The following is a 12,025-nucleotide window of genomic DNA, read 5'->3' as shown; positions in this document are numbered from 1 at the left end:
TCACTGGCAATGATGATGTTACCTAGTCAGGTAATAAAACATCTGGCAAATAAACAACTAAGGTCAGAGAACATCAAGGACTTCACAGTTTAACCCTCAGCTACATTTGTTCTCTTCTATTGTTCATGAGATATAAGGAATAATTGGAGGAAATTTCTGGTTTGGTTAGTATGTTTGTGTGCTATCAGATCCAACAGTAAGAAGCTATGACTAACTGAATGGTTGTCTAGTTTATATATGTCCTTTGAAAGTAGCTATAGTGTGATATTTCTCCATCCCTTTGAAATCTGTTAGAGACTTTACCATTCTACTAGCCTGAATTTGAATTTTTCCTTCCTGCATTGCCAAATGCCCTCCCAAATGCAGGACAGACAGTAATGTAATTTATTTTATTTATTTTGTTCTTTCTCCATTTATTACTGCTAATAAACAATTTGCATAGGTAAATTAATGACTGAACACTTAATGTATACAACGTATTTATTGTATGATTCCCATAAGTTATGTTGTTGATTTATCCACAATCTGGAATCATGCTCTCGAAATACAGCCAATATGTAAATATAAAGCATTATAAAATTAATATTGGCATATATACCAAATAATGCTCTTAAAATGAGATTGCACATCACTTAAATAGAGCAGCAATAATAGATAGCCTTAGTAGTAAAAGTGCCTTCTTAGAAATACAGTGCTAGTTTTTACAGTGCATTTTACGGAATCTGTTTTATTGGCTGAGGATGAGAAATGTGCTTCATTTGGAACAGTCTGCTGCTTCACATACAGACATTCACTAACTTGTTTGTGAACAAATATTGATGCCTGGTGCTAGGCAGCTCTCGTATTTGTAACTAGAAAAATAAAACGATCACTCTGATGTACAGCGTTATAAAGTTAATATAAAAACAGCATTCCCAAATCCTGGTTTTTTTCCAAGTTCCATATTTGTAAATTAATAATTACTTTTATTTATAGCAAAAAGACCTGAATATATGATATAAATTATCATCTTTTGAATGATCCGATTATTTTTCTTAATGAGATTTGGCAGGCAGGATCACATTATGGTGACTGATGGTTGTCAAAAAAAAAAAAAAAAACAGAGCAGAAAGAGGAGAGGGAATTTATGCCAAGGAATATTCAAAAACAGATGTAATCATTGTCCTTTGATTGTTATTAACCTAATGGTTAACATTTGGGTAATGTTGTTAACAACCTGATGGCCCTTGAGCAGTGGTGGATTCAGATATGTGAACAACTAGTTCTCTGTGTGGATGCCGCTTCTGGAAGTCCATTCTGGGCCTGGGCAACAAAAAATTAGCTACCGGTTCTGCCGAAGTGGTGCAAACTGGCTGAATCCCACCACTGCCCTTGAGTTAGTAGAAGTTATTCCCCCTAGGACCCTTCAACAGATAGAATGGCAATGCAGCACACAGAGGGGAAAGACATTTTCTAAATGTTAGCAATTGCCTTTTAGAAGGAATGAGGCCATGCTTACCAGTACAAATAGTAGAAGAATGAGAGGAGATAGAAAGCTAGTTTACACCAGGCTTCCCTTTGACAATAAATCAAGGTATCTGCATTCATCACTGCAGGTGGATCATAGGCTAGTTCTGTGCTGTCTGCTGGACAATGAAAATACCTGAAAGAAAAGAGAACATAAGAAAATCTTCAATATTCTCATTAAAATCAAGCCACAAGAAGGTCTTTAATTGTGTATTATGTTCCCAAAGTCCTCTTCCTATTTCATTCTTGTCACAACCTCACAGACCTCTATGCAATTAGGCTAAAGTACAGGCAAGAATCTTTTCTATTTGTGCAAAGCTCTTTACAAAATTTAGAAAACTCTCTTCTCACAAGTTTCTAAGTCCAAAGGAGCGTCTACACCACAAGACCAGGCTCTATGCTATAGAAAATTAACTCCCTCTGGGGAAGCCTGTGAGGCCACAATAAGGGATAAGAATAAGGTCTCTTGCATGTCATAGAGTGTGTCTTCTTCTTTCTCTTCATACATGGACGAAGGAGCACTAGAATAGAATTATGAAGTTGCCTTATAATTATTTTATTTGTGTCTTGTGACCCAATTTCAATTCCTGACAACTGTATAAACAAGTCCATGCAGTTTTCTTGGAAACATTTTTTAAAGCAGTTTGCCATTGCATCATTCCTACAGCTGAAGAAGATTGTCTCAAAGTCACCTAGCCAGACAAGACTAGAACCTAATTTTCTCCATACCTAGTCTAGTACCTTAATGACTAAACCAAAATGGCTCTTTTGTTTTATGATATGCTAAACAAATTAGCTTCCTGGCCCATTACAGTCTATGCTGTAAGAGAGCCAGACAGTATCTTTTAGCCACTCCTGGTATCTTTAACTGTTTAACATATAAGTATAACATGGTCTTTGTCACCAAATCATGAGACCTTATCCTATTCTATGCATCGCTCACTACATCAGAAGACAAGGCTTTACATGCTGGATGTCCCCATGCCCTTGATGTCCCCATGTCAGGTAGAAAAATTAACACAATCTTACACTTCACAGCAGATACAGTTTTCTCTTCACAGTATCATCTCCATGTAAGGAAAGATATTTATTACATTTCTGCCTGTCTGACAGCTACTCACAACACAAAATCCTCTGCCAGGGAGGAGACAAATTTGTGAACACAAAGGAATCAAAATAGAGTTAGGTTTACCTCCAAAAATGATAGAAAAGCAGGGGAATATTCAAGCCCAGAGTTAACCATTCTTGAGCACACAGAAACATTATGCAGAAAAGGCTATGGATGGAATATTCTGGCAACACTAACTAAAGAGAAAGGAAACAAAGACAGAATTATAAGGTTAAAGATAAATTACATAAATAATTACCTTGCTAGAAGATCAGTTACATTTGCAAATCTTTTAGTCCATTACATCAATTTGTCTACATATATTTGAAGAGTCATTGTATAGTATTGTGATTCTGAACAACATAAATCCTGAATCCAAGCTACATCTATCCTGCTCTCTATAGGTCATCCTCAACTTATGACCATTCATTCAGCAATCATCCAAAGTTATGACAGCGCTGAATGAATGATGGTTACAACCGGCCATCCCAGTACTCCCGTATCACATGATCGCAATCTGGGCGCTTGGCAACTGGCTTACACTTACGACTGGTTGCAGCAACCCACAATCACATGATTGCTGTTTGCAACCTTTCATGCTAGCTTCCTGATAAACTCAATGGGGAAGTTGCCAGGGACAGATGCAAGTCACTGAGGAAAGTCTTCCCCATCCACACAACCAAGCTCCTCTGCACTTGCACCAGCTACTTGCACACCCCTGCATACTCTCCCCAAGTCTCATACACACCATTCATGCACCCGCCACACCCTCCCTGAGCCTCCCTTCCTCTCATTCTCACACATTCTCCCTGAATTTTGCCATGCCTTCATCTCTTCATGTTACTCCTTCTCCCTTCTGGCAACAGCCAGCCCAAGTCTAGCTGCATTCACCCTTCACCACTCTAGCCACTTCTGCACCCCCACATGCTCTCCCCCAGCTAGCAGCAGTCAGTTACTTGAATGTTGGCCTGCTTGTGAGCCACCTATGACTTGCTACTTCTGCTGGCTTCCCCAATGACTTTGGCTGTGAAAAGCTGGCAGGAATTGAGAAGAGGTCCTCACCTAACAACCACTGCAATTCAGTTAATGACAGCAATTGAGACTGCAGTTACTTAGCCATTGCTAAGGGATGTAGCTGTACTTTATGACCACATTGATTAGTGATGGAAATTTTGGTCCCAATTGCCATTGTAACTATATATATTTAAGCCTGTATTAAGCTTACCTGTATTTGACTACCTGTATATAAGCTAGGGATTTTTTCACTATTTAGAAAAACATTAAAAATGCTTAATTTTGTCTCTGTTTTGTGTGGGAATATAAGTAAGAAACTTACAATTTGTGATAAAAATGACTTGATATCTGGAGGATAATCAACACTAACTCTCTTAGTAAAAATTAATCCTTTTTGAGCTTTTAAAAATGAGAACCAAAACTCATAAAGATGATTATACCTGCATCATAAGTTCATCAGTTACATATCTGGCCTATTCACAGAACAGATACAAGTTGAGGAATTAGTATCAAGACCTGAAGAATTTTGAATATATTCACAGCTTAATTTTTGGCAACAGATGAGCAACAGTGAAGAGAAAATTGGTTGCAAGCATCGTAAACTGTACAGTATAGTGCTAGAGAAGCATAGCATCACCAAGTTAAAAGGGACTATTTAGACTACATCCTATTCAGAACAAGAACTCAGATTTGAAAATGGCTGTTCAGCCTCTGCTTCACTGCATCCAGTAATAGGGAGCTAAGGGTCTCCTGTGACTCTCTACTCTTATACCTCCCTTTTTGCTGCTCAGCCAACTGTCCAACCGCAGCAGAGAAAGCGTTCTGTTGAAGCCACAAGGTAAAAAACTTTGAGACAGAAATTCCCACCACTTCTTCACCCTTCCCTTTTCCCATTAAGAAAGATAGAGCAAGGAATGTGTTTGGGAACCAACAATTTGAGGTTGCTGTTTGTGAAAGGTACCCTTCTCTGAAGAAGTCCTTAGCCTGGTTTGTTTGGAGAGAGACAGTTGTTCTCTGATTCTGATTGCTGGCATGAATCTCAATTTTGCCTCCTAACTTATTCCATGGTTCTGAATTCTTCTCTTCTCTCTCTTCTCTCTCAGATTTTGCACCTCCTAGGCACTGGCAGTAGGTCCAGCCTGATCCCATATCTTGTTCATTTGAAATATGTTTCTATAGCTTGCTATATCTGCAGCATTTGTTATGTTTGGGACAGAAGTGTTTACTATAAAGAAAATTGGGTCATCTGCCAAACACAACCCAGTAGTGATGCCTGCATAAACAGTGTGTGACTTCACTTGACCCACCTGGCAGCACAGCAGGTAGCAAGCTTTGCGATCTCTCAACAGGTGGCCTGCCAGCAGTATGTTCTGTGAATCAGACACAAATAGAAGATTTTCTTTTTTCTTCCAGGGGACCTACCAAAATCTGAGCCTTAGCTCTAGCTTAAATGTAATATTTTATGACATATCTATATTTAAACAGATCCTTGAAAACAAGTAGCAAGTAGGGAAAACGTATGTGCATTACACAGAAACATGACCTATGATAGTAAAAATATTTTTGGCCTTAAGTCAAGTGGCTTTCTATACCAAGCTTAAGAAGTCTACTGAAAAATTTATGAAAAGTTCCTGGTGTTCTTTCTTTTATTTCTGGTTAATTTCATTTGTCAGATGCCTAAAATTTTATACAGGTCATGATAAAGATGACAAAGAGGGAGAGATGGTATGGAGTTAACAGAATAGCAAGGAAACCCAAGCACTAATTGTTATAAATATATATAAAGGCTTAAAAGCCAGATGAAATAGCTACTGAAGCAAACCAAAAAGCAAGTGATCCTGCTTGCATCTGTTGGCATGAGAATGATTTGGCAGTCTCATTTTTCCTCCATCCAGAGTCAGTCTTCTGAGTTGATTCAAGAGATCTTCAATTCAGCCTAATGATTTTTAGATTATAGTAAAATATTGGATTATTTTACTTATTACATTTATATTTTACTTTTTCCTCAATTCTCAAAGTTGCATCCTGAACACTTTCTAATTTTATCCTTCCAACAATCGGGGAGAGATAATGGCTACAAACACACATTATGCAACGTGAACAACATAAACAGCGGAACAGCCACAAACTAGGACCTCTTTGGTTAGAATCCAACAATCTTACCAATACATTGAGTACAATTCCCATAGTTCCCAGAGACACTCCATTTTAGATTGTAATTTGTTGCAAAGCTATACCAGCTTCATTTTTTTTTCTTTCTGATATTTTTAACCACAATGAAAACTTTCTGAAAATTCAAAAGTTTGCCATGCCCCTTACAAAACTTTGGTAAATGTAATGAAAATATTACCTGTTCAGTCTGTAAACCTGGAGGCAAAGTTTATAGACTATTGTATAATTCTAGGACTGTTTCCCAAAACCATTAATAAAATTACCATCCAGTTTTAATCTTGTCCTGTATACTGTAACTGGCTTGTATGGCTTGCTACACTTTGCAGTCCTAAGTCTGGGTTGCAGAAACCAAGCATCAACTGGGATCTCTCTGACTCTTTGCTGTCACCGTATAATTCTCTGGATTTTTGCAATATGGTACCCCTAGTTACAAAAATTCAGTCTACAATTTCCTTTTAAACTGATACAAATAATGGTCCTTAGAATATTTTTTTTAAATAATATGTCTCTGGGTTTTTTTTGTTTCTTTTCATGCCTAATTACGGTATATAATTTACCTAGTTACCCTTTAAAATGCGCTTAATTTTTCAAATCTTGTTTACTAATTTTGCAACTCAGCATGCTGGAAATATTAGTTGAAAAGAGATGGGGGAATCTCTTGAATGACCAATTGCTGCTTCATGAGATAATCATATCAGGTGTTCAGTACTGAAATGGTTTTTGATTACAATTCTATTCTGCCATTTTCTGAAAGCCTTCGATAAAACTGAATTTTAAATAAAGCATTATACTAAAAGACATTCCTGTCTTGCAATCATTTAGACACTGCTAAACAATTGGTGTAGTGTTTACATCAGTGTAGTGGTTAAGGCAGCAAGCTAGAAGGGAGTCAATGAGTTCTAGTCCCACTTTAGGCAGAAAGCAAGTGGGTGACCTTGGGCGAGTCATTTTTCTCACCCCTAAACCACTTCTGAAAAACCCTGCCAAGAAAACTTCAGGCAGTCTCTGAGAATCAGACACAGCTGAATGGAAGAAGAAAAAAAAACATTCTTAGCTTAAATTGTTTTAAAGTTGAGTAGCTTAGTTTGATAAACTTTTACCATTTAATAATAATTCTTTATTATTTAATTCATTAATATTTTATCTTTAAAGTAATTAGTTTGTCATGTGTCTGAGTAACGAAACACTTAAAAGGACTTTCAGGCATGTTTTCTCCTAAAAGCATTTATTAATGTTAAAGCCACATCAGCACAGCATGGTGGAATGCTTAGGACTGGTTCCTTTTCCGCTATGCATGTAATTCTAAACATTTCCCTCCCACCCTTTTTTGGGGTCATGGTTCACATCTTCCAATCAACTAGGAAGATGTGATTTACATCCGGTTTCTTTTCCCCTTCTGCCTGGTTTAACTATAAAAATGCCAGACAGCTCTGCATATTGTCAAAGCAAGAATATACAGTATTTGCAGCGTTGACATAGTTATTAAGTTAATAATTATTTAATAATTCTCTTCTGGTGGTACTTTTTAATAAATTTGTGGTCATAATTAATTTTTTTGCTGAAAAAGTGGTAGTTATGCTGTAAATCAATGCTGAAAAGCAATGTTCAATTGTTATAAATGTTTGCCAATGTTTGGAACTCATGAAACTATTCATTGGTTTATGACCTGTAAAAACAGAACATACTGGAGATGCTCTCGCCAAAAAGAAAAATAGAAAGACAAAGTACAATGCTTTAATCATGGTGTCAGGCTAAAACTATTAATAACACTTACAAAGCAGTTAAGTTTGACGTATATAGACACCTAAACATTAAAAATCTGATTTCCTTGTACTTTTGTGTTAACCTAATATTTTGACACTTAGGATGCACCTGACATCCATCATTTTTTTTCAATTTTGATACATAATTGAACTAATGTCCATAGAAAGCAAAATGTTCCTAAGCATTTATACATCTAGTAGGCACCTGTACTTGATTTGATCTGACTAGAAAACCAGAAACTTATGGTTTTATTTACTACTGAAAACTGTAAGAAAACTAAGAGAAAAAGTTTCTTCAGTCCTGAGAAAAGAACAGGAGAAAGAATTTAAAAAAAAACAAAACAAAACACCTCCACCTTTGTTTAGCATTAAATGGGGAGAGAAAAACTTAAACAGACCTTCAAGATCTTATTCTACTCTACAAAAATAAAGAGCATTGCTGGAATCTCTGCCATGCCTGTTTCTTCAGCTTGCCCTTATCTTGAAGGGCTGACACCAGCAAACACCAACACCATGCTACAGTAACTCAGCCTATAGATGGTGGGCAGAATATACGTTATCTTTGCAGGTTAAGCCTTGTCATTAAAGTTATTTTGAAGATTGATATGTGATTAAGTTTACTTGATGTGAAAAGTTTAATAGACAAAAAGCAAACACTTCCCTTCAGACCGTACATGGAGGATGATATACTTTCCTTAGCTTTTGGGGGGAGGCTGGCATTTTTATTTTTATTTTCCCCACTCACTTATAATAAAAGTACAGAAGGACAAAAGCTGTAAGGAACAACATTTAACTCTTTATCTCTTTTTGGAAAGCTCAAAAGAGCTGGAAAGCTCTGGGGAGATTTGTGTTCTACTATTATTTATTCTACATTAAAGGCAAGGAAGAAAAAAGGAAGAATTACTTCACCCCTTTGTAGCCCTCAGCCCCAACTTTACAGATCAGAAAGGAATCCTTGTTTTTTAGAGCAAGGAAAGAACTGAATTTCAGTTCCTCTAGCTGCAGCTCAAGGGCTGTTAGCCTGGGTTCACTGAGAAATATCAGCTCTGAAGGAACACCTCTGTGAGGATAACAGCCAATTACCCTATTTAACAGCTATTAAGTGTTGTTAATTGCAAGCTATAGAGCACAAGCAGGATGGTTTAGAGAAAACAAGGGGAAGCAAGAGGACAGGATGATACAAGCATGGAGAAGCATTTTCAGACGTGTGCAATGAATTGGAATAAGCTTCCAGCTGGGATGCACATATGGTGGCAGCTTCCTCCCAATGTAGTAGATCTTAAAATGCTGCAGAATACTTCTACAAGAAATAATAGAATAAAATACTAATCTACCCATTTCTATTTATTATTGGCAAAAATCTGGGATAACCAACAGAATAGGCACGTTTCATAACATATATCATAAGCATTAAGAACATTATTTTCCCAAAGTTACTGACAATATTTTCGAATTTGTATAGGCCCAAATTTTACTGGAGCCTTTGTCATACCGTGCTGTTGCAAATAAGTTCTGCATGGACAAATCACAAAGGCATTAGCTACTTCTGAATATGGGGTAAGTTGCCGCAATGGTAATTCAGCAATGCCCCATTACCAAAAAAGACTTCTTGTCTTCTAGGCAGAGCTTAATATCTTGAAAGTGACATTTACATCTAAGATTCTTAATTATTTTCTACATCACAGATCCATTCCCAGGAACCCTTTAAACATTAATACAAATAATTTCTTTAAAATCTATTCAAATTGTATTGAACACACAGAAAACCTGATGTCTGTGACAAGAGGTGAGATAGTTTCTTAGGCCAGATTAGATCAATGCCTTTCCTAAGAAGTGCTGCAAAGCCTTGTTAGAACTGCTTTGGGTTGCTTGGACTAAGCAGCTTAATACTGTGAACAATGATTATAAAACATAACTAATTTTCCTCAATATATTTAACAGAAAATGTTAGTGAATTTCATGTATTAGGGAATGTGGGAAGTCAGCCCCCCCCCCCCCAGAGAAAGAAATATTTTTGGAAATATTTAAAAGGCAGAATATATTTCCCTAAAGGATTTTAAAGGCAGAAACCAACACACACACACACGTCTCTCTGTCCCAAACAGAAGCCAAGTTTGCAAAATGCAGAAAGACTAGAGTCAGGAAACTGGGATTAGGAAGAAAGATCCCTAGAATCAACACCAAAAATCTAAGAGTCATCAGCCCCAGCCCCAGGGAAGTAGGATATGACCCTTGGGACATAATAGGATTAACCCACCACCATCAGAATACCAGAAAGGCACACTCAGACTCAGGTCAAAGTTCATGCCAGAGGAACAACTCCAAACAAAAGGCTCCAGAAGGTATAAAAACCCACTCCCTACATGTGCTCACTCTCTCTTTCTTCCAGAGCCATCTTTCTGTCTGGCTCTCCTCTTCAATAAACTGCAACCTTCTTTCTGAAGCAGTTGTCATGTTGTTTATCCCCGGATTGGACTGAACCACGAAGAAGACTTTTCCTTCAACAGGAAAATCATACATTGTACAATTAAAAGCATTTTTAAATGTCATTGAATTAAGCAGAAACTTCTGATATGTGAAATTGATATAGGCCAGATGGATATATGAGCTGTATATTCACTTCCTAATTATATAATATATATCAGCTGGAACAAAAAATTAAACTAACATTAATGGAAAAAACTATCATAAGACATAATAATGGATGAAGAAATGCTGCATAGTCAAGAATAAATCAGAAAAGTCTTCATTTACAATCCAGAAATGTTATCCATCCATCCATCCATCCATCGAAAAGCCAATATTTTAATGAAAAAAAGTCCATGTAGATGTACTCTAGGTTTAAACAATCACAAGTGGTAATATCCAACAATAGTAATACAATATAGTGTATAAAATACATAGTGTGACTATGTGTTCCTTCTTTGCATCTTTCTATAAAACTGGAGACTACGACAAGCATCACTTTAAGCTCTTCAAGGAAATGCAAAAAAGATATCTAACAACTTGAAGAGAGGGGGAAATATCATTAGCACAGAATGTAGAGTCCAAAGTCTCTTCTCTGAATTTGCCATGTTCAATGATCATGGCTAACTGAGAATGAAAGGACCGCAGTTCTTCACATCTGAAGGTACCATGTTGGAGACAGAATTTAACTTCCCTGAAAATACCTTTAATACTTTGTTTAATGAGCCAGTCTATAGTAGCTTTTCTAATCTATTATACTTGCAAATGATTGTTTAACCTCTTTATTTGTGCATAAAATCAATCACATTGTTTGAGAAAATAAGGCTTTCATTAATGGGCTTTTTCTTTGGAAGGGCAGAGGATACAAATAGCTTCTGGTAGTAAACATTCATATTATTACTCTATTGGTGATTATCAACTTATTTCCTCTATCTCTTGCCAGTAACTCACATTAAGTCTAATCAGCTGTTTGGTATTAGTTTTTTGTTCATTTATTTAGATATTCTCTCATTTCTGTCAGCTAGCTATTATGCTTCATTCAGAGATCTTTAAGAGAAGAAGACTCAGAGTATAGTCTTAAATTCCAGGTAGGAATATATAGAAAATAGTCATCATTTATGTAATTTGAGCCCAGAGCTTTAAAGATTAATTAAACAGTAAGGTATCAATAAAATATTTGAATATTGAGCTTTAAAATGAATTTACTAAGGTATTCAAATATTGTGATATTTCTATACATACAAGGATCAGAATTGTGCAAACCATGTGACAGTCTATGGAAATGAATATTTATTAATTAAAAAAAACATTTATACACCTGCTCATCTTTCAACCAACTCTGGGTGGCTCCCAATCAAAAATTAAAACAACATATAAAATATTAAAACTATAAAACTAAATAAATTAAAGCATTAAAATATGAAAAACAACAAAGACCTTGTGCCAGGTCAGTCTTCTAATGTGCAGTTATCCAATCTTATCTCTTGGGGAGAAAGCCAAGTCTTCAAAGCTTTATGGAAGGCTAAGAGAATAGAGTGTTCCCCAGGGCTAGACTTGCTAAAATTGGACTTGAAGACACAACACAGGAAAAATATTGATGCTTTTGAACTGTGGTATTGGAGAAGACTCCTGTGAAAACTATGGACAGCCAAGAAAACAAACAAATGGTTCATTGAACAAATCAACCTAGAGTGCTCATATGAGGCACAAGCATCCAGTCTGTATGCATTATGCAAAGACTTAGCTCTCTGGAGATGGTTTTAATCACGGGAAAGGTGGAAGGAAAGAGAAGATGACCACTGGCCAGCTGGATAGTCACAGTAGCAATATGTGTACTGTTAGAAGACTGAAAGGACCACGTTCAGCATGTAAAAAATCTATTTATGTGGTCATTAAGAGTTGACAATTACTTGAGTCGCTGGAGAAAGTCAGGTGACATAAATTATTATTATTGGCATATAATCAAAAAACCTCTAAGAACCTAAAAACAGAAGAT

General features: G+C 36.4%; 1 protein-coding gene across 1 annotated transcript in view; it reads right to left on the bottom strand.

Moving 5' to 3' along the window:
* The window catches only part of CNIH3 (cornichon family AMPA receptor auxiliary protein 3), a 46,273-nt gene that overhangs the window by 2,329 nt on the left and 31,919 nt on the right, over positions 1 to 12,025 (bottom strand). Inside the window, exons 4-5 of the mRNA XM_015813654.1 lie at positions 2,699 to 2,811; positions 1,499 to 1,642 (exon numbers count right to left, since the gene is read on the bottom strand). Coding sequence (XP_015669140.1) covers positions 1,499 to 1,642; positions 2,699 to 2,811 — 257 coding nt within the window. The remainder of the gene's footprint in view (positions 1 to 1,498; positions 1,643 to 2,698; positions 2,812 to 12,025) is intronic.

This window comes from Protobothrops mucrosquamatus, unplaced genomic scaffold, assembly GCF_001527695.2.
Source record: "Protobothrops mucrosquamatus isolate PMUCROS unplaced genomic scaffold, P.Mucros_1.0 scaffold_3, whole genome shotgun sequence".
NCBI lineage: Eukaryota > Metazoa > Chordata > Lepidosauria > Squamata > Viperidae > Protobothrops > Protobothrops mucrosquamatus.
This window is presented reverse-complemented; position numbering and strand designations above follow the sequence as displayed.